The sequence below is a fragment of the Ascaphus truei genome, chromosome 12 (genome assembly GCF_040206685.1).
Source record: "Ascaphus truei isolate aAscTru1 chromosome 12, aAscTru1.hap1, whole genome shotgun sequence".
In the NCBI taxonomy this organism is placed as follows: domain Eukaryota; kingdom Metazoa; phylum Chordata; class Amphibia; order Anura; family Ascaphidae; genus Ascaphus; species Ascaphus truei.
Genome location: NC_134494.1, coordinates 11598108 through 11622326, shown reverse-complemented (window position 1 = coordinate 11622326; position 24219 = coordinate 11598108). Strand labels below are relative to the sequence as shown.

At 42.4% G+C, this 24219-nt stretch overlaps 1 protein-coding gene across 7 annotated transcripts in view; it reads right to left on the bottom strand.

Annotated features, from left to right (window-relative positions):
* Nucleotides 1–24219, bottom strand: part of LOC142463899 (sperm-specific sodium:proton exchanger-like) — a 956006-nt gene that overhangs the window by 512019 nt on the left and 419768 nt on the right. For all 7 annotated transcript variants that reach the window (XM_075566732.1, XM_075566736.1, XM_075566735.1 and 4 more), the window contains 2 exons: nt 23490–23571; nt 3624–3802 (listed from right to left, as the gene is read on the bottom strand). In XM_075566732.1, the coding sequence (XP_075422847.1) occupies nt 3624–3802; nt 23490–23571 (261 nt within the window). The remainder of the gene's footprint in view (nt 1–3623; nt 3803–23489; nt 23572–24219) is intronic.

The following is a 24219-nucleotide window of genomic DNA, read 5'->3' as shown; positions in this document are numbered from 1 at the left end:
CAAATGTGAGCCCCAAAAATACTGGGAGGAGTAAAGGGCACCTGGAGAAAGGGCTCAAGAGCCAGCGTGACTGATGCTTCTCTCCCTCCAACTACACTAGTTTTGAGCTGCAGGCTCATCTCGAGAGAGAGTGGAGGGATAGGTTTGTAACCTAGCTAGCCCGAGCTACCCACAAACGGGGGAGGTATGTGACAGGCCATTTCCCTAGTTTAAAAAGGAAGCACACAAAGACTGTCTGTAGCTGATGTGTTCAGAAGGGAGCTGGTAAATTGTCACTAGAATCAATTAGCCAGTCTCCACCTGGCTCATCAGACTGGTTTAAAAATGTGCTGCAAAAATTGCATGGATCTCTCTAGCACAGGGGAGCCGTGTGCTGACAGAGAGATCCCAAGGAACTCTATTGCAGGACAGAGTGGTCCCTGAAATCTGTCAGAGAGTGTTCCCCATGTACATCAACCCAGACCAGAGACTGGCATAAAGTGCCCCCTGCTTATACAGTAGGTACCTCTTTGGACTTTGGGATCAGAGGTTAGCAAGAGGCCTAATCTCCCAGCCCTGCAGATAGGTACTGGGAAGTGTGAGTCAGCCCTTACAAAGGGATAGATCTGTTTGATTTGTTTTGCTGACATGAAGCTGTATTATTTTGAAGCTACAGTATGGGCTAAATAAATGCCACTGTTTATTTCCTAATCTATCTCTCCCTGGTTGTACCTCTGCACTCATCTCCTACAGGGTTCCAGGCCCTGAAAGACTGAAATGACCTCTCCTTTAGCCCATAGATATCAATAAAGCAGCAATCCCACCCAGAACTGAAATTAATTTTTTACAGTACTTGCTAAAGGGGGTCCCCCTGGAGCTGATGTGCACTATTTTCAGATGCTAATTTACAGTTTTTCTTTCTGACACACTTTCTGAACTTTTAAAGATATCATGGCTGCAGCCATGCAATAGGAAGTTTTAACATTACAGGTTCCTTGTTTGGTGGCCATTTCAAATCACCCAGGAGGGAGAACAGACGCTGGCACTATAATCTGGACATATCTAACCAGGGGGAAATAATGTGAGCAAGCTCCGGGAGACCTCTGATCCGAACGCTATAAAAAACATAATTAAAAAAAAAAATGAGCAGCAGGGATTGCGGCTTTAAGGCTACCCAGGACCTCCGGGAGAGGGCATTGCCACCTTCAACTAAATGAAGGTGTTAATTACACATTTAAATTCTATTCATAATTACTGAATGTTTTAATATGCAGTATGTATTTTTGATGTATCGGTTATTTTTGACAAACATTCATGGCCTACAGGTCTATTACTATGTGTCTATCCATGGCTAACAGGCCTGTAACCTTTGCTAAAAGGTAATGGGGGTCATGTGTTGTAGGTTTGGGTATGTAGGAATTGTTGGGATGGGGTTGGAAGGATAAGTTAGCTCATTTTATGCCAAAGTCATAAGCTTCTTTGGTATGTGTCACGGTAGACAACGTCTTATCTACATATTATTACCGGGATTTTGCACTGAGCACACAAGTTGAGTAAAATAAATTGTAATTTATTTATTTTCAGACAAACACACAAATCTTCACAATATACACTTTGATAAAACACTTACTGGGTTGGGGAAACGAACTCAAATGTCCTTGGAATGAAACAAAGTCTCTGGGCACCCCTGTACGCATCCAAGTGGGTGTGCACAATGATCCGTGTAGCAGTTCCGGGCTAGGGCAACAAGTTGCCACCCCTATATTTCCGCCAACAGGAAAAAGTTAGTTCAGTCCTTACAGGGTTCGTTTGGGAACCCTTAGCTCTAACGAATTCCAGAAGAGGGGGATGATCCTTGGTTACGATATTATTAACCCCTCACACTCCAGAAACGCTGACGCTGGAACTTGGTCAAATCTTAGACGAATCAGGTGAATCTGCTAGGGACTGGCCAGCAGGCATTTTTTTAGGGTCGAGGGTCCTATACCCAACATGCACAACCAATCCCTCCCGTGGGAACATTTCTCCCACCTATCCCCGACCTTCCAGTAGTTTGCAGAAAGGGCAGAAGTGGCATCCCGGTTTGCACAGAGCATGTGCGAACCTCATACCTGAGCTCCTTAGCATACCGGGACCAACCCCTTACCTGGCGACACTAAGTCTGGGGTTTGGCCACCAAGTGTGAAGTGCCCATACTTTAAACCGGTATCTGGCACTTACAATACCCCGACCATCCTAACACCTAGGATTGCTGAGGCTTTCCAACTCCGGACTTTTCATAGACATTGAGGCACCCACTCTGCAGGGTGCCTTAGAAGTACGGAGATGAAAAATCCCTCAGTTCATTCATCCTTAACATATTTGCATGTTAAATGATTTATTCCCGGGCTGACAGAAAAAACTTCCCGTCCTTACATTTAAAACCAGCAGTATAATACAGTTTACTAATAAAAGTATGTTCTGCTTATGCCACTACTATAAACTTTATATGTGTGTGTATGGTTTCTTTATTCATAGCTGCACTCCAAAAATTAGAGTGCTAGCTCACTCCTAGCGCGAGTTAGCTTACTTAATTGAACGGGCTGTGATGTGGTTTGCGGTTTCAACTACTTCCCACGCCAATATGCGTTTCCCCTTCAAGTTAAGGAGCTAACAAGGCGACTGATACATTTTGACAGAAAGCACTTCAGATAGACCGCAAACCACTTATTCAATTAACCTTGCGGTTGCGAGGTCTAGGGTTTAGAAAGTGATCCCTATACTTCCAAGCGGCCACCCATATATAGCCACGCTTCTTCAATCAGCGCTTGGTTTAGCACTCGCAGCTCCCCCTTGTGTCGCAAAACCAATTGGCACAGTTTACATACATTTATATTACTGCAGCTATGGATTGAGCTGCAAAATGGGGACAATAAAGATGGTGTAGGAGAAAACATGTCAGTGTGGTGCACATACAGTTAACCCCTTCAGTCCCAATGCGATTTAGGGTTAATCAGCCAGGTATAATGCCTTTATTCGTGGCCTGATTAACCCCCTATCGCCACAGTATGCCAAAGCTATTGTAGTGTTACGGTGTGAAGATAATATTAACAGATCCTAGGGGTCGACAAGCCATGACTTTCAAATTCTTAGCAGTTCACTTGGCATAATAAAGGGTTCATATTTACACAAACTGATGTACATTTATATTTTGGTATTCATGTTGTATGTTAACCACTTTGGTGTCTGTAAGGAATTATTTTGCAATGCATGGTTAGCACCTCAGCCATACTGAACAACAGATAACATAATTTTATGATTCTGTCATTATTTGTATTACTTTACCCTATGGTACAAAAGATTTTCATGAGGATTTTGGGGGTTAATGGAGGAAATAGTGACGAAAGTTGATCTTTTGCTTGATCTCAAAACCCCTGCATATGCACAGAAGTCATAAGCAGTAACAGTTATCACATTTACATATTTCTTAAAAAGTAATACCCAAGCAAAACAAAATATATTTTAATCGCACATTTAATGACTGTAACTAAATATACTGTATGTCTTGGTTGAACATAATTTTGGTGCTTCCAGCAATAAAACCTCTGAACTTTTTGATTGCGTTCAATCACTCAGTTGGTAAAAATACAAAACAAATTACTCACATTGCTTTTCCTCATATAAGGGTCTTCTATTTCAGTTGCACTTTTAACCAGGCTCCAGTTTGCATCTGCCAAAAATCTGTCCATTTTTAACATGGATAAGGCTACAGCCTCACTGTCCTGAATATGGCGAACTGCACTGTACATTGCCATACGCTTTGGAGCTGAAATATCAGAAAGACCTATACACCCAAAGAAAATCATATCAGATAACAGATACAGCACATTGGTCAAATGTTTTGTGTGTATACATACATGCATACAGTATATATCACAAAAATATTTAGCGCTCAGGTGGATATAAGTGATAATGTTAATAGAAATATATATAAAATATATTGTAACTAATAAAAATATCTTAATTAAAAATAACACACATTTAACTAATTATAACAACAAACCATAACTTTATAGTGATAAAGAAAAAGCCCAGTATAAATGTTCCACTTTTAAAAAAAATCCAGGGAGATAAGAGTCCCAGATGAGGATCCAGGGAGCGTTATTGCAGCTTCAGATAAAAGTGGTATAGCCAACCACTACGAATCTAAGAACAAAAAACAAACAGAAGCGCAAGCTCCATAGCACGTAACTGTTTAAACAATAGAGTACATTTATTTAAAAAACTGCAGCCCAAAGGAAATGTAATTACAGGATTAAAAAAAAGCAACCATACGTGGGAGAGAAATCTCTGTGTGTAGTCATCTGCAAGGGTGGGGGGGAGGGTCCCAGGTAGGCAAGGTACATCTGCACAGCTTGTAGCCGCCACCAGCTCCTGTCACAAGTTGGCGCCAAAACACTGAGTCTATCAGTGCCTCCACGTCCTCTGCTCCTGCATAGGATAGTTGCCAACACTTGGAAATGCAGCTAGCTGGATCGCAGGTACGCCCAGGACTCCGTGTACACACACCCAAGCGCGATTACGTCACCAACCCTATGCGTTTCGTCACACAAAGGCGATTTCATCAGGGGTGTTTTGATTGGTCAGTGACAGCCAATGAAATAGGCTGGATGATGTAAAGTTATTCTCATATCATAATTCCTGATTCACCACAAAACGGAAGTTTACAAAGTTAAATAAACATTAATACATTATAAAAAATTCACAATGATTCATCAACAATTGTATTGTTCACACAATACACTAAGAATAACCCAACTTATTAATTCAATTAATGTAATCACTTCTAATACTAATAATACAAAAAAGTAACCTACTGATACCAATCTAACATTCATCAAATATGAAAAAATAAACCAATTGAATTGGAACCTATATCTATAATTCATTTTGGCTACTATATACTAATTCCTATCACATAACTCAAATAAATATATAACATAAAATAAATGTACTGTATATAACCATATACACAACCTACACACACTCCTTGTGTGTAGTGGGAACAACACAACACCAACAACAATATACATTAGTCAATTTGACATATTACACAATACAAATAGGAAATGCATATAGTTAAATAAAAGATATATAATATAAAAAAATATTAATAATTGATATTATCTATGAGTTTATCAATAATCAAAAAAAAGATAATTAATAAATAAAAAATGAACTTATGCTAAAAAATTAATAATAAGATAGAACTGGAATGACTATAAACTTGAAAATTAAGCACCTACTTTGAGGTAAAATAGTACTAAAGAAAAACCCTCCAAAAACACAGAACCCTATCCAATTGACACTCAAAAGTGACTTAGACAGGGGGAGAGAGATCGATATAGTAACCTGAGCAGTTAGGCAGAGAACAGCAAAAAGAGAACACTAAACCAGTGTGCTTGTATCCAAGCACTCATTAAGACCCTTGGGTGAGAATGTATCGAGAGAATACATCCAGAAGGATTCTCTCATACAAAGTTACTTGAATCGATACCCACCCAATTTGGTACTGGGAATACTCTCTATACCCATGATACTAAGTCCCCTGGGATCTTTGGAATGCACTTGGGCAAAGTGACGAGAAACACTGTGCGCCAAAATTCCCTTGAAAATAGCACGTCTGTGCTCAAGGAATCTGACGCACAGTGCTCTTTTTGTGCGACCCACAAACTGTAGATTGCACGAACAAGATAAAATATAAACTATGTAGGTTGAGAGACAATTGATTGGACTTTTTAATGTATACACAGACTGATGACTGGATGATGAAAAAGTGTCCGATAGCTGAAGATGTTTACACATTATACATCTGGATTTCCCACATTTGGCATTCCCAGGCACTAAATGTTGCCCTCCATTACCTAGTGTGTTATCACTAAGTTTACTCGGGGCCAAGATATTTTTAATGTTTAAACCCTTGCAAAAAAACAATGGTGCCATAGTAGACAACTGACTGTTTAGATGTGGATCTGGAAGCAACACTTTCCAATGGCGATTCATAATCTGTTTCATTTTATTAGAATAGCATTTGAATTTTATGATAAATTTAACACCAAAGGTGTTTTTATTCTTGCCTTCCAAAGCCATAGGTTGAACAGATTGTTTCAGCTTTGATTTGGCTAATAGATCCACACGCTCTACAGACCTAACCTTGTTGAATGCCTCCTGCACTAGAGACATGTTATAGCCCTTATGTTTGAAATCCTCGATAAGACGACAGGATTGCACCTCAAAGACCTGGTCGGACGAGCAATTCCTCCTTACTCTATTAAACTGGCTGAGGGGGATATTGTGTAGCCATTTGAAATGGTGGCTGCTTTTCGCATGTATATAGCTCTTAACCGCCACTTCCTTGAAGTGCACCTGTGTATTGATGTTCAAATCTGAACGTACCGACAATTCCAAATCCAAAAAGACTATATTTGATGCACTAATCTGGTTGGCAAATCTGAGGCCCATGTCATTGGAGTTAAAGTCGGCTAGTAGCTGCTCGAGATCACCCCTATCTCCATCCCATATGATCAAGATGTCATCAATATACCGGCCATAGAACACCAAGCTCGCCATCAGCTGTGCATTGGGCCAGATAAATCTGGACTCCCAATAACACATAAATAGGTTTGCATAGCTGGGGGCAAATGTGGTGCCCATGGCCGTACCACAGGTCTGGAGATGGAAGCTCTCCCCGAACAGAAAATAATTATGACCAAGGATAAATCATCAAGGGAGAGGATGAAATTGCTCCCCCCAAAAAATTGCCCAAACGCCTCGAGACCCTTGCCATGATTTATACATGTATACAAAGATTGAACATCACAGGTGGCCCATTTATAAGTTGATTTCCACTAGATAGAAGAGAGGGAGTCTATGACGTGGAGCGTGTCCCTAATATACGAACGAAGAAGGACAACATAAGTTTGTAAAAAATGGTCCACGTATTTGGACACACTCGACGTCATAGACTCCACACCTAATACAATGGGCCTACCTGGCGGGTTCTCAAGGGTCTTGTGCACCTTCGGGAGGTGATAGAAGATAGGAATACGTGGATTGGCAATATAAAGAAACTTAAATTCATCTTTAGTAATCAGTTTACCATCAAGAGCTCCCTTTAAAAAGGAGCATAGCTCCAGCTGATAATCCAACATAGGGTCATCTTTCAAGACCATATAAGAAGCTTTGTCTGAAAGCAATCTCATTGCCTCAGCCACGTACTCCTCACGGTTCTGCACCACAATGCTATCTAAATTAATTATAGATATAGGTTCCAATTCAATTGGTTTATTTTTTCATATTTGATGAATGTTAGATTGGTATCAGTAGGTTACTTTTCTTGTATTATTAGTACAGGCATACCCCGGTTTAAGGACACTCACTTTAAGTACACTCGCGAGTAAGGACATATCGCCCAATAGGCAAACGGCAGCTCGCGCATGCGCCTGTCAGTACGTCCTGAACAGCAATACCGGCTCCCTACCTGTACCGAAGCTGTGCGCAAGCGGGGAGATTGTAGAGCCTGTTACAAATGCGTTATTTACATCAGTTAGGTACGTATATGACGATTGCAGTACAGTACATGCATCGATAAGTGGGGAAAAGGTAGTGCTTCACTTTAAGTACATTTTCACTTTACATACACGCTCCGGTCCCATTGCGTACGTTAATGCGGGGTATGCCTGTATTAGAAGTGATTTAATTAAGTTAATTAATTCATTGGGTTATTCTTAGTGTATGGTGTGAACAATACAATTGTTGATGAATCACTGTGAATATTTTATAATGTATTAATGTTTATTTAACTTTGTAAACTTCTGTTTTGTGGTGAATCAGGAATTATGATATGAGAATAACTTTACATCATCCAGCCTATTTCATTGGCTGTCACTGACCAATCAAAACACCCCTGATGAAATCGCCTTTGTGTGACGAAACGCATAGGGTTGGTGACGTAATCGCGCTTGGGTGTGTGTACACGGAGTCCTGGGCGTACCTGCGATCCAGCTAGCTGCATTTCCAAGTGTTGGCAACTATCCTATGCAGGAGCAGAGGACGTGGAGGCACTGATAGACTCAGTGTTTTGGCGCCAACTTGTGACAGGAGCTGGTGGCGGCTACAAGCTGTGCAGATGTACCTTGCCTACATGGGACCCTCCCCCCCACCCTTGCAGATGACTACACACAGAGATTTCTCTCCCATGTATGGTTGCTTTTTTTAATCCTGTAAGTGCATTTCCTTTGGGCTGCAGTTTTTTAAATAAATGTACTCTATTGTTTAAACAGTTATGTGCTATGGAGCTTGAGCTTCTGTTTGTTTTTTGTTCATATATAAATATATATATATATATGTTTATATGTTAATGATTTTGAAGCAAAAGGTGGCACTGTGTGCTCATTTGCATGTCATTTCCCAGAATCCCTTGCTGCAGTGGAAGTGCTGTGTGCTGGGTGATAATGGTGAAAGGCGGGGTTGCAGACCTTTCCAAGACATGCAAATGAGCATACAGTAATATTTCCATTTTATATATATATATATATATATATATATATATATATATATATATATATATATATATTTATGATATATATATATATATATATATATATATATATACATATATATATATATATATATATGTATATATATATATATATATATATATATATGTATATTTATACACACAAACAACAAAGAATCCCTCTAAGAAGCACTCAAATATATCAAAGAAATAAACAGATATGTTTAAAGTGATTCAAAATTATTTTAATTACATTAATCTAACACTTCTAAAACAAAACACACAATATAAAATACATGGAACAAGACCCAAAGACACGCCTTCCGAAATAACACTCAAAGGACTGAGCATGAAGGTACTGTGATAAGCAAGGTAGGAAACATTCACATTAATATAGATAACATTGGGGACAAAGTTCCCAATTAAACCACAACAGGCCGGTCATAAAGACTAATAGTCTGTGTGACGGTAGGGGGTAGCTGGTCTTCATAAATAAAGGTGAAGCCCAACTGGCTGCCACTAAAACCGTATGTCAAGGGCTGAAGTGTCAGCTCTTGAGTCTAGCCATGTTCCCAGATATGTTTCCCTGTACATCTGTTCCCATTTTACCGTCCCCTGTAGGCTCATACACTAGGCATGCCATGTGTGGTTACGTCACCTAGTAGGAAATAGCTGCAGAACAGGGACTTTGGGAACAAGAGTTTAAGGTTGGATATTGGGGGACAACTAATGCTAGAAAACTTACAAAATGTTGCTGACCAAAGTTACCTGTAGCACTGGTATTTTACCCGCAGATCGCGTATGATTTGTCGGTACCCATCTGTATGTAGCCAGGTCTCCCCAGCCTGTCAGCACCCCCCCTCACCTGGCTGACGATATCGGGTGCAGCCGAGTCAAATGACGGCCCCGCGCGGCGATCGTAGGGGTGAGGGCGGTCAGGCCCCGGCTCAGGGGTTGCCGGAGATGCGTGCGGCCGGTTGCGAAGGCCGCACGCGCATAACAGGGCTCCCGGCGCTCCCGGAGCCGGGCGGTGAGGGAAGGAAGGGTGCAGGGAGCGAGTGAAGCTCCTGCATCATGTAAGGTCCCCCCTCTCCCAGGTAGGCCCCAACTCCCCACCAGGTTAGTGGGTAATTGATAGGGACGGCCCCATTTAGGGACTCTGCCCTTAGTGAGTGCTGTCTTGTCAGTCACGGCTGTCAGTGCTGTGAGGTCTGACAGGCAGGCACAGTGTTTGTGCAACACGGTTGCTGCACGGACCAAGTAAGTGGCAGTGCATTACTGCAGGTACTAGTTAGTTAGATTCAGGACCGGGAAGAGCAAGGGGGGGGCGAGATAGGCCAGTAAACCCCTTAGGTCCCAGGTAGGTCCTCACTCCCCAGTTTGTGGTGCTACAGGGACAGGCCCTAGGTTAGGGACGTGTCATGTAGTGCCAGTGTTAGATAGGAACACAGCGGATGCTGCGGTTCCAGTGAAGAGGTCTGGGCGCAAGTCTATGCCTAGAGAGAAAGACTCTCCAGGGTGGGATCGCCCCTGGCGGACCCCAAGCAAGGATTCACCAGACCGGATCAGACAGGATCCCAGAGCGACAGATCCTTTGTGAAGTCCTTGCAGGTCTATAAGTGCACCAACAAAGCTTAACATTCTTAACACATAGTGGCAGCGCTGACCACGGGGATGTTATAACTCTGTGATGTTATGAGTATAATTGTTATGTAAGAGTTATCATTTATTCATTCAGTAAACCTGTTATCCATAATACTGGTGTATGTGGTTTCTGGGTGGGTTCCTATGTTAGGGTCATTCTACATTTCCATAGAATCCTACATAGGTGGAGGCGCTGAAACCGAGACCGTTCCAGAGGATTCACCCCAGGCTCTCACTGGCAGAGGCTCAGCCCTCCTGTGAGCCAGACAGGTATATGCACCGCACCTGGTAACACCGTATGTTCTAAGCACCCACACTATATATGCGGTTGGGTGGGGTGGAATACCCGTTACATTTGGAGGCGCTGCTGAGAGACCACCTGGGGTGCCCTGTTCCATTTTTTTTTCAAATTTTCCCGTTCCTATTTTTGTCACCATGTTTGTAAAGTCCAGACATGAGGTACTTGCCTGGGTTTTGAGCCAATATCTAGCACCTGGCCAGGTAGTGGCGGTAGGAGGCATTCCCGCAATTGTACCAGGGGTCAAGGTCCAGGAGTATATGTGTAAAATTCCTGGGTGGCCGTACTCATGTGTCTTAGATGAAGAACAAGATCCCACGTCCACATGGAAAAACCATACTTTTTGTAGTAACCCGGGGCCCCTAGTCTATGCAGACCCAGCAAAAAGGCGTCTCCCGCCAAATCAGGAGAGCACACGTGCTGCTGACTGCCAACCTGCACAGAAAGATGTTGCAACAATCTGTCCGGGTTTGGCGCAAAAATCAGAGCCCCTCCCTGTGATGTGAGTGACTCAGCGCAGAGCCAGAACCACTCCCTTGTAGAAAGTGCCCTTCATTCAGATTCCACCAGGGGGAGCAAGCACTATTATCTTCAACCATACGTTGATGCCGTAATAGACTCTTTGTTCTCTGAGGATGAGATGATGTATGAGGATGAGATAGACTGTCAGGGGATACACCCTAATGTGTATGTGCCCTGGCGAACTACAGGAATGGAAGTCCTTGCACTAATGTGTCCCTGCCTGCAAGAAGCCTATAGTGAGGGAGCTAATTTGTCCCAGTTACCAATAGACTTCAAGACAACTGAGGTGGACAGGGAACCGTGTATACAGTGCTTTAGTCCCATCTGTGACTGTTCTAGAGGCGCACTGGCGTGGGAACTCAAATGTGATTGCTGCGGTGCAATTTTCTTGATGCCTATTGTACCTCAGTCTACAGAGCCAGCTAAGGAGCCAAGCAAACCATCGGCGGAGAAGAGTGCGACCGCAGTGGAGGTACCGGAGCACGCCAGCTTTGTACCAACAACCACTGGTTGTATCGCAGAAGACCCCGGTGACTCCCTTGCGGAGGATCCGATCGTGATATTCTCCGAGGAAGAGGTTGAAGTCCCATCGGTGGCGATGCGCCTACCGGTGAACCACCCCAGCGGTGATACAGAGGAGACAGAGAAATCCCAGGGTAAGGTGTATACACCCCCAACTTCTTTTAGTGATTCCAGTGACCAACCGCTTGTGGTGATGCGCCTGCCGGCGGACCACTCTAGTGAAATCATCGAACCAAATATCTCGGCGGATACAGAGCCTGCTGTGGGCCCGTGGGCCCTAGAGGAGGTGTATCCAGAAGTTGCGGACCCTGCTGTGGGCCCGTGTGCCCTACAACGGCCAGTCCGGCCTACTCCAATGGTACCCTCGGTCCTAGGCTTGGGACCAGTACCTAACGAAGACAAGGGTGAGTCGACTGCCCCAGGGGTGTTGGGGGTGAGCCTCCAGGTGACCGCGGAGCACGATAGTTCCTTAAGTCTGGTCACCAGGGCGAATGGCTCCCCTCTGCATCACATCCTGGCGGAGGTGTCCTCCTTAGAAGGTAGCTGTCCAGTGGTGCGAGTGGACCCATACCTACCTGATCGTGTTCCAGATGAAGAGGAACCCATCGCAAGCCAGCGGAGTGGTGAGGAACCTCCTTACTTCGCACCGGCTCCTGATCTGAGTGTGAGCCCGTGCGCTCCGACATCCGTGGTCCCAGGACTGGGATCCAACGCTCCCGAGGTTCCAGCAAGTAAGTGGACTGCCCCAGAAGTGCCGGGGTAAGGTCCTGAGATAGCCGAAGTGGGAACTGACCGCGTTCCCGAGGACCTGTTGGCCACCGTGAATCACCGCAGTGGTAAGGTATCTACCCTTTACCCCCTGCTAGGTGAAACAGACACTTTGAGGAAAGAGACATTGTCCATTGCTCGCTTCCCAGTGGAAGCCTCGCCAGTATGTAGGGACAAAGACTGTGTGGAGAGAGATTCAAGGAAAGCTGCCTCCTTTAAGCCCAAAAAGGAGCGCTCCATTCACCACGTAGTGGACCGCGGGAAAGGTCCTGGCCTCCTGGCCTACCGCATCCATGCCGCGGAGGGCCGGGTAAAGGCCTGGCTAAGAGACGTTGTACTATTCCTTCCACCAGGGGGAGGAAGTAGTACTGAACCGGTGACTGTAACCCCAGAGTGTGCTCACCGAGAGATTTTTCTGGGGGAGGCTCACGGACCCAAAAGTGAGGTACCCCCACCTGATCAGTTAGGGGCACCCCACAAATGGTCTCAGCTGGCCTCGGGTATTATGTGTGAATTTCATTGTACCCAGTCATATAATTGCCATGTGATGAGTTGTATTTTCTATGCTCTGCATTTTGATTATATTACTATTATGTCGATTGATGTCGTTCCCCAAGCGGGGACGTTGGATTTTCCACCAGGGGAAGAGTGTAGCCATTTCTCCCCAGCCTGTCACCACCCCCCTCACCTTGCTGACGATCGCGGGTGCAGCCGAGTCAAATGGCGGCCCCACGCGGCGATCGTAGGGGTGAGGGTGGTCAGGCCCCGGCTCGGGGGTTGCCGGGGACGGGGGAATACCCGTTACATGTAGATGAAGACGGGGTATATTATGGAAGTCCCATGTAAAGCATAGCAAAAACCTGACCTGTTTTGGACTTTACCGGTTCCCCTTGCCCCAGAAACATAAAACTTCGGGAATGTAAGTTTTAGGTGAGATATTTGGGTCGAAATGTATTTCTCTTGTTTGCAGGATTTCGGGGGACAAAGTTACCGGAGATCCAGTAATTCTCCCCAACCTGGAGGCATGAGGTGAATTACACCGGTGCTACCCAGTGTCCCCCAGAATCCTGGTTTTCGAGCCCAAGTATCCCAGCCCCATTTCCCTCACAGGTATAAGGTTCCCCAAGACATACACTTTATTAAAACATGTTGTGACAGGGCTGCTTGTAAATTTGTGTGTAGAGAAAAGTGCATATTTGTTTTCTTGCAATTAGTGCACCACTTGTGTCTGTCTTTTCTGTTTTCTTTTTTTCTGGGCCCAGCTATCTTTTTTCTATTTTTTCCTATACTTTACAAACTTTTCATGTGGTGTCCTGTAAGCAGTCAAATGAATGCAGGAATACAGGAATGCAGGAATACAGTCTTAATGTATTTTACACATGCAGGAAGTTCTAGCAGGAATGAAGGGGGGTTAATTCTTAATGGCCAGGTATAATAAATATAGACAAATCCTTACCTGAACTATAGCAGGATTTGTTAATGTGGCTTGGTGTGGGATGTTGTTTGGGCAGAATCTGTGAAAAGGAAAGGGTATTTCCTTCCTGCAATATCATACATGGTGGATTATACCATTTGTTGGGGGGTTTAAAGGCAGGTGATACTGAAATTGAGTAACTTCTTATTTTACAAGAGTAAAAACGTGCAGTTGATATTTACTTTTGTTTTGTTGTAGAAAATTGTATATGTGATGCCAAGTTTAATATGTTTTCTAATTTGTGCATGCAGTGTTCGACAAACCTATACATTTGCTCGCCCTGGGCGAGTGGATTTAACCCCCGGGCGAGTAAATATTGGCCCAAGCAGCACACGTTTGGTACTAGGTGGCGAGTAGATTTTTTTGTGTGGTGAGTAGATTTTTTGGTGATTTGTCAACCACTGTGTGCATGTTTTGGAAATGTTTCCCGTGTGGTTGGCTGAACTTGGTTTGATCCTAAATGATATACGTATAACTTGTGATATACCGCTCACCACAGTATCAAAAAAATATAATAAACATCATAATTACAGTCGGTGCAAAAGGGATAAGGATAACAGACAAAAACATAGAAGGAGACAGAGATTCTCCAGCAAAAGATCCCAGTTGGATGCACAACAAGACTGAAAATATTTTTAAGGTTCAAATACCCCACCAAAATACAGTTAATTAGGCTCTAGAGGGCACCGTTAAGTAACCGCTCCCAACACTGTGGGAGGACAATTACCACTAAAACTGCCCATAGGCAGAAAATAATAAATACTTTAATGTTAAACAAAATACAACGCAGTAACACATACTCAAAACTAATAAAAACACTTAAAACTTGTAAACCGGCTGGATACGGGTTCAGGGATCTCTAGGGTAAATCCAGAATAGTAAATGTATATCCCTTACTAGGAACACTATTGTTATATACCTATTTATCTATGTTTCCCAATAGTTTCTCATGTGAACAACCCCAATTAGGGTAGGGGATATACATTTACTATTCTGGATTTACCCTAGAGATCCCTGAACCCGTTTTAAGTGTTTTTATTTGTTTTGAGTATGTGTTACTGCGGTGTATTTTGTTTAACATTTAAGTATTTATTATTTTCTGCCTATGGGCAGTTTTAGTGGTAATTGTCCTGCCACAGTGTTGGGAGCGGTTACTTAACGGTGCCCTCTAGAGCCTAATTAACTGTATTTTTGTGGGGTATTTGAACCTTAAAATATTTTCAGTCTTGTTGTGCATCCAACTGGGATCTTTTGCGGGAGAATCTCTGTCTCCTTGTATGTTTTGGTCCTAAATGAACCAGGTGTCTGATGTTATTTAAGGAAGGATCAGTTTGCAGATCAGAGAGAAGGGGAAGGTGAAGGTTGTACTTCACTGCACTGCAGGTGCCACTGCAAGGCTCATTCTCTCCAGGATCTGCTGCTCTTGGCGCCTTAAAGATCTGGTACATAGAAATCCATTTGTACAAATGGTCAAAGGAATAAACCTGTCCTGTTTTAGCAACAAATACTTGTCACTGTCTGACTTCCTGATTTTTTTTCCATATGGACGCAACCTCTCACACATGTTGTATAGTGTTTTGTGCATTCTGTATACATGTCTATACAGTCAGCCAGGGCATCTACATAGGTGCCGGGATGTCTGCATAGACATCGAAGTTCAAAGGAGGGAGGATGTCCAAAGGGGACAAAACCATTTGGTGATCAGGGATGGGCGATTTGCCAGGTCCAGAGAACAAAGGGCACCCTGTGGGGAAACTTTTTGGGCTGGTGGAGCCTGCCCAGCGGGTGGCAGTGGGTTAGCTTGGGGAAGATGCAGCTCATAGGCGTATTTCCCATTGGCTAAATCATATTTCCCACCCACCTAAAGACGGCTTGGCAAGCCTCCTCCTCTGACATCAGCCAAGAGATGAGCCCCTGTTTCTATTGGCTTGTGGGAGGGAAATCCCACGCTCTGATTGTTCGCTCCTCCTACTTCCATGCTGAAGATAGAACAGCGGAGGGTATGTAAGGAGACGGCCATGTCAGAGAACCAGACAATCCTGTGACTTGAGTCGGTGAAGCGCGGGCGGGCTTTTCAAAGTTGCTGTGTTGCGAATTGCAGAGCAGCCAGCTTCATTTCTGAAGTTAGGAAAGCCTGCCCTGCAGAGTCTAAGCCGCGAAGTCGGAGTTCTGAGAATAGGACGTACCGGTCGCGGCTAAGGTTTTTAGCCGATAAGAGGACCAGGAAGCTCTGGAGGATTTCCCGGTTAGGGTAAACCTTTCCGAAGCAGGTGCCCTGCACCTATTTGAGGCTAGTTTTCACCCCCAGATGCCCAGTAAATGTGTATTCTGTTTATATTTTGTATTTCACTGCGTGTGCGCGGGTTTACCCGAATAAACCTAATTTTATTCCACTATCTTGTTTTGCTATTGAATGATCCCCGTTAAAAGTCCTTGTCTCCCTTAATAGTCTGATGAAGTGAACTAATGATACACAGTAACCTAGCAAACCAAACGTATAATGGATAATGACCCCTAATAGGTACTGGAACCAGCAAACACTATGAATGTATAAAACAGTACTGTATAATTAAAAGAAGTCCTCGGCAGCCTGGCGATGACTTTTGAAACTTGATAGAAGCAAAGTGGGGGAGGGGTGATGGGTTTGCATATTCAAACCCCCCCTCCAAACCCCAGCACTAATGTGATAACCGATTACTATCATATTGTATAGACACGTTTCATTTGCAATCTTTTGCAGTTACAATTTTTATAATCTCTTAGAAACACACACAGTAGTACTGTATAAAGTCAAAGTATAATAATGTATACAATATATCGCTATGTGCCCACTATGATTAAAATGTATTATAAAAGTGTCTAAATAATAATGGTTTTAGACTTCCATCAACATCTTCTGGCTGTCGATTTGACGTTTTGAATTCTGTAAAATAATTGGGATATACTGTAGTTTGCTGTACACTATTAATAAACAATAATTACATGCTTAAAGTACAGTCTGTGCATGGAATACCAAATGCACATGTGTTAATGTACACTAATGTGTGCATGTGTATATGCATGTCACTGGGAATGATAGTTCTACTGTAAAGTTGTACAGTACGGTATGTAAACTCGTGTACATTTATATTTACATTGATTACACCTTGAAAATTGGATGGCAGTGAACCATTGTTGATGCAAGGGGTTTGCTGTACATAGATGCTCGTGTCGATCTGTACTAGTAATGGTATTGAGGCAGGCCCTCAGGTTTGAGCTGATAACCGGGTGGAGGCAGATTCCCGTCTCGTGAAGGTCTATTATTCAATGTCTTGGTCCTGAATGACATCGTTCTCCTTCAAAAGTTGCCATGATCGAACATACCCATTCATGTCTAGGGTTAGGCAATATAGCGGAAGAATAGTAAAACCATGGTAATAAAAATGGATTAACTTGATACTTACTAATATTTATTACTTATTTACTACCATTATGTATTCCTATCTGCTGGCTCCTGGGGTCAAATGTCTGAAGCTGCAGCATGTAAAAGGCTCTCACAGAGTTCCAGACCAACTCCCCCTCACCTCTCCTTTCTGGGCTATTTTCTGCCTGCTATATTGAAACCAGCAGACAAGACCTTCATTTATATTGTCAAGAGGCTGTTTGGGCGGTTTTTGGACAAGAATCCCCAGTGAAGTTAATGGGGATTGTCAGCCAAAAATGGCCTAAACAGCCGCTTTGGATTATATAGAATTACTGCCTTAGTGAGAGAGGCAGGTCTAGAAGCTATTTTTTATATATTTAATATTAGTTCACACATTTTAGTGTTAGTATTATTAATAGTGTTATCATTTAGTATGTATCATGTACTTTTAATCCATGATGTATTGTGATGAGCTATTAATTTCTGTTCTCATTTTTCTAATATTGAGTAATTGACTCTTTATATGTAAGCAAAAATGTGAACGGATTAGATTTTAGTGGCAATAGTAATAACATAGACCAGTTTTTGTTGTCAATGTCATATTTCGGATGTAAAGATTTTATTTGTTGGCAGTAATCAGTTTCTTGCATGCTTAATATGTGTAGAGACATTTATGGACTGCCTAATTATAACGGAGGATTGAAGACATGGTTACCAATCAGTAAAAGTGTTACCAATTGGTGATTAAGGAGGTTTAAATAGCCCAAGAACTAGCCTTGGAAGAGACCCACACTTAGTCTTGAAATGCGTAGGGTGTTTTGTGGTACAGTGAGGACCTCGTAGCCAGGAAACGCCGGAAGTGATATCATCAGGAGGAATTGAGTGGCGACGAGTCGGAGGAGTTATTACCACAAGGCTGATCGGAGACACCAGCATCCAGCTCCAGTTACAAATCCGAGACAAAATCGCCAGAGATATCAAAACAAAAAGGTGCATATCCTAGGGACCTTCCGTGAGTAGGATTCCAATGTTTACTCGGCGGAGGAAAGAGGATCATAGTCCACAGTGTACACTTGTACACCTTTTATGTTTTAGATTGTTAGCAACATTTTATTGTATCCTTATGGATTATTAAATTGTTCATTATGCCCTCTGCTAAGCCATCCCTGATCATTAGTATATATCATTTTGCATATGTAATGCACTATTGTGGCATGTCCTGTTTTTTTTGTCTCCTTCTTCTGATGTTTAAAGATACCATCAGGATTGGAGAGGATCCAGAAGTATCCGCAATACCATCAGGATTGGAGTGGATCCAGAAGTATCTACAACGGGACAGATCCAGTTTTAAAGTAATCCAGGCACCAGTTCAAGGTCTAGAAGCTCTATGACTGAAGGGCTTTCATATGCATCAGTTTCATGGAATCCTACTCCTGGTAATCTCAGTTCCCGTTCCTCCCCATGTCTTTTAGCCAATTTCTCTCCCAAAGCTTCATAAACCCTTTCTCCCCACATCTCTTAAGCTCTTCACCCACCCTTGCCTCTTAACTACTTCCTCTATTATACCCATTAACCTCCTTCACCCATGACTCTTAACCCCCAACTCCCCCATGCCTCTAAACCCCACCGCGCCATGCCTCTAAACCTCCACCTCCCCATGCCTCTTAACTCCCATGCCCATTAACACCTCCCTCCCACATGCATTCTAAATGTGTGCAGAAGAGGGGGGATAATAGTGTGCATGGGAAATAGAAATGGGCTTTAGTGGGGTTTTAATTCATTTATAGTAAAACAAATGTCATTTTGAAATATATTTCATTTGTGAAATAAAACTAATAGAAATACAGATGTATAGTAGTAAGACAGTTTTCGGCACCGGGCAAGCCACAGTCATGTGACCACAGTGGTACCAGCACCAGAGAATTAATGCTGCGGGGGGTGCGGAAGAAAGGACCCCTTCAAATGTGACTGCGGAGGGCACCATCTCTGGTGACGCGGACTTCAGTGTTTTGAACTGCGGCTCCAGAGACTATAAGTCTTTCTACAGTACAACTGTACTAATTTACATTTGTAAAGAATGAAATACATTTTTCTAAGAAATATATTTCCAATAAATTACCTGGAACAGTTCTTGATGATTACTGTAAATATCGTTATTGGGTGTGAGGATTGGGCGCAGGTGTCGCCCCCGAGATGGCAGCATCAGCAGCAGACTCTGCTCCAGAGTTTAACACTAACTGACTTCTGCTGTTCTTCGTCAGTGCCTGCTGTGCTGAGCTAACTCAGCAATAAATCACAGGGCTGATTCTTGCAGCAGCTTCTGCTTATGTACTCCTCAGCTATTGGCTGCTCTCCCTTTATATGCTCAGCTATTTTGGCTCCATGTTGGCTTTATTTTTGTTAAATAAATCATGACACGGTATAATATGTCATGTGTTGTTGTTCATCTGAGGTTGTATTTACCTAATTTTTAGACCTGCTAAGGATGATTGTTATTATGTCCTGATATGTAAAACCATAGAATTTAGAGAGGGTGTACTTTCTTTTTCACACAACTGTATATTAGCTACTGTGTGTCCTTTAGACAGAAATGTATTTCTCAAGGAAACAGATTGACTCACAAAATCTTCCAATCTTGAACAATTTCTCCTTAATCTCTGGAATTGTCCGAAGGGTATATTTTGAATCCACTACTGATGATGATTACTTGAGGCTTCTAAATGTTTATTACAGACTACATCTTTGTAGAACGTCCTTGTTTGTATATTCATATCCTCAGCTATAAAGAGTACTAAATCTAAAAATGCAATACTTTGTACGTTAACACTATATGTAGATTTAAGATTAAAAGGATTGCCATTAATATACCCCATAAAAAGAATTCATTCTTCCATGCTCCCTTCCCAGATTATTAAAATATCATCTATAAAACGACGAAAAAATCTTAAATGTTTAAAAAATGGATTATTCTCCCAAATTAAAAAATGCTCCCAGTATCCCATCATAATATTTGCAAAGCTGGGAGCAAACGTGGTACCAATTGCGGTCCCTTTATTTTGAAGGTAAAATTCTCCCTCAAATTTAAAGTAATTATGGGTTAAAATAAATTGCACACAAGTAATAATAAATTCTTTTTGTATACTAGATATTGTGGCATCTTTTTTGAGGTAAAATTCTACAGCTTCAAGTCCAAAATTATGTCCAATACTAATGTAGAGTGATTCAACGTCACATGACACCCATAAGTACCCTGTGTGCCACACTATATCCTTAATTAGATGTAAAACATGGGACGTATCTTTAATATGGGAAGGTAAATTCGCCACATATTGCTGTAGAAAACTATCCAAATACCTGGATAGATTTGCTGTGAGGGAACTAATTCCTGAAACTATCGGTCTTCCTGGTGGTTCCTTATCGCATTTATGTATTTTCGGTATGTGATAAAAGTGGGGTATTCTCGGATATTCTATCGTTAGAAATGTATGTTCCTTTAAACTTAAAATACCAAGATTCACTGCCTCAGTTAAAATACAATCTAGGTCCTTTTGAAAATCCGCTGTAGGGTCTCTACGTAATTAAGTAATAATCCCCACAGAACAGGACATTACTGGCCAATAATGCCCTGGCTTGAAGAGTTGAAGGCCCGAGGCCTGTTCTGAGGGGATTATTATTATAGGCTAAATGTAGGCTTGTTTCATAAAACAATACACCTTCACCCTCTATCATGCGTATTCTAAAGATAAAAGATCCACTCATGCATTGTAGCCGTTAATTAGACAGAGGAGCGAGGAAGCTTCGGCAATGACATCACTGCACGAGCGAAGCCTGGAGGCGGGACCAGCGGGAACGACATTTAGTGCCGAGTGCGGTCCGAGTGCACCCCTAGAAGGAACGATGGCATTTGCCAGTCCACGAGATGTGCTGTAGGAGGCAGAAGAGGCAGGAGGCCTGATCGCAGGTCTAGGGAGGTAGGAAGCGCGTCGGGGAGGGCACGTATGAAGGATCCTTATACTCAGCATGTTCTTCCTAACTACCAATTAGATTGTAAGCTCTTCGGAGCATGGACTTCTTTTCCTAAATGTTACTTTTATGTCTGAAGCACTTATTCCCATTATGTGTTATTTGTATTATTTGTTATTTATATGATTGTCGCTTGTACAGTAATACTGCTGTGAAGCTATGTACATTAATGGCGCTATATAAATAAAGACATACATACTTACCTTTCACTTACTTGCGGTCTTGGGAACAGTAGGTTTTCCTACATCTGTTTGAAGGTTTCATACATATAATGCATAACTTGTTGTTTTAAATACATTTTTACTTAGACACCTACAGTACATATGTAGCAAGACTTACTGTTTCCAGTACCATGACAAGGCGCAAAATACTATCCACGGGAACACTTTGTTGACCATAGTCCAACCTTTCTGACTGCAGTCTGCCTGGGCAGCCAACAGAATTATTTGTGACTGATACTGCATACTTTTTCAACTATGACTTTTAATTTATATTTTATATGTGCAATATTAACTTAAATGGAATGAAGTTTAGTGAATCCAAGCCTTAATGTCATCAAGAGACATGGAGACTTTGTTCTCCATAGTCATATATGGAAGTGCATGCACACCGCTAATTGGTGCTGGAGGGGGGTACTTATCTGCCGGTGCACTGTGTCCAGGGAGGTCCAGACATCCCAAAGGAGATCAGCAAAGAAAATGCGCTGGCGTCCTGACGTCACGATGTGGGCATCGACATCCAGGAGCATGGCAGCAGTAATCATGGAGGGATGAGTACCTATCAGTGTACTGTATATACAGTGGTGTTTTATGTGTATCCCGTATCCCTCTCCTTGATAAAGGCATATTTTGACGAAACGTTGGACCCTTTGGTGGCACATTAAATTGCATCTTCTGAAGACCGTGTGCCTGCTTCCATTTTCTTTGACTTTGTTCTCCATACCCACTTCCAAGTGCAAGCAGATGAACTTAAAATGGTAACTCTTAAAGCCAAAGCCAAATACGGAGGTTATAGTAAAGAATGGGACGTTACACATTTTTTCTATTATGTTTTTAAAATATATATTTTTAGTTATGAATATCATCTTATAGACTCACTTAATACAGTTATTTTAATGAATTGTAGGAGAAACCAATATTTGTTTTGTATCTCAAATAAATTACATTTTGTACTTCTGTTTTTCAGGAAAAAAGGCGTTTTAAGCTCTCATTACATGAAAAGTAGCGATCATTTTATACAATAGACTCATAGGAGGAGGATTAGCCCAGGAGTGAGAATAGCATTTCTGGCTACTGATTTTCAAACTCTGAGTAGCAAATAGTTCAATTTTATGACAACACATTTTTCAGAATTCTAGCTTCTTAGATATTGTACTGTTTTTATGAGTACAGGTTTACAACATTGTCTCAGTTAACTTCACAAAAGTTCCCTTTAATGTTTCATGTTATTTGCCAATATTAAAATAATTATTTATCAAATACTGTTTGTCACATCAGAAGACCAAAAATTAATACATTTACATTTTTATGTGAAAACTGTATGTGAACAACTTGCCAATTTGGACCAACTTTCACAAATAGTTTATAGTTTAGCTTTTTTCACATCTTTCTAATTGTGTTCAAATGTTTTGCACATAGTGATCTATGAGTACACAATAACTCAAGTTTTGTACTATGTTATTATTACAAAAACTCTAAATATGGCCATTACAGAAAAGAGTTTACATATGCTTAGAAGATCCTTGACAGCTTAGAAAACCTCAATGCAAAGGCTGTTTGATACAGTAAATGATACACTGGCGGCCGCCTTTATTCTAAAGCGGCCGTCACCGCAAAGTGCGGGCAGACGCGGCTGTCTCGCGGCTGTTTCCTGGCACGTGCCGCGCGTCACAGTGGCGCCGGTTACAATGTGCCAGGGTTCCCCGGCATCCCCGAAGGCCCCGAATGTTGATGGGGTAAGGGGAAGATGCGGAGCAGCCAGGGGGAGCAAGGGGGAGCAGCTGGGGATCGCGAGGTGAGCAGATGCGATGCGCACGCGGGGAAGAAGATGCGCACGCGGGGATGGGAAGGCGGCTGGCGCGGCCAAGTTCGGCGCCCAGCCGAAAACAATTCCGGGCAAACGTTAGAATAAAGCTGGCCGCAGCAGTACATGGAACTCATATTTTTCATATGATGTACATTTTTCTACTTTTGACAGATCAGTCACAAGAAAAGGGATAAATAACATTGCCTACAGGGCTGTAGTTCATGCAACACAATCATTGATTCTGCCAAAATTAAAATAGAAAATTATGTTTTACCTAACATGTTAACAATCCTCTGTACCGAAGAAGCATTAATCAGCAAAGTCAAGAGTGTTGTCAAGGAAACAATTAGCAGAATCTGAAAGGAAAAACATACCCGATGTTTAAGAGACATTGAGAACACAATTCCCAAAATATGCATGGGCTAGAGTCACTAAAGAGAGCGAACTCTCAGTTTTCTGAAATTTGTAACCAACTCTGAATACCTGTACAAAGAGCTAAAGGAGTAAAGGCACTGACTGATTTGATACTCGGTTTTTTTCTTTATCTATTGTGCAAAAATACTCTAAAAACCTTTGAGGAGAATTTTCAAGTGCAGTATGGTTGGATATATATATATGAAGTCACTTCCAGTGACGAAACGTGTCAGGACGCCACATTGCATATGGTGATGTCACTCCGGTCCGTGTGCACGTTTTTCCCTAAGGAACTGAATGGTGACATTGGCTTTACAGACGGTATACGGAGGCTGTAATCAACTGGAAAAGGCAGGGACTTCAACCCGTGAGTTCATCTGCGGAAGTGAGACAGGTGAGGGACCAAGAACTGCGCGTCACACCACCACGGCTGTGTTCAGTGAGATTCCTCCAGTCCTATTCCTCCCTGCCTGTTTCTCTCCCCCTGCATTGTGAGACTTACACTGTATATGCCTGCTCACCTCCATTACAAATCATACCTGGATTTAACCATCTGCACTTTAACGGACTGCTGCACACCTTGGCAGTGA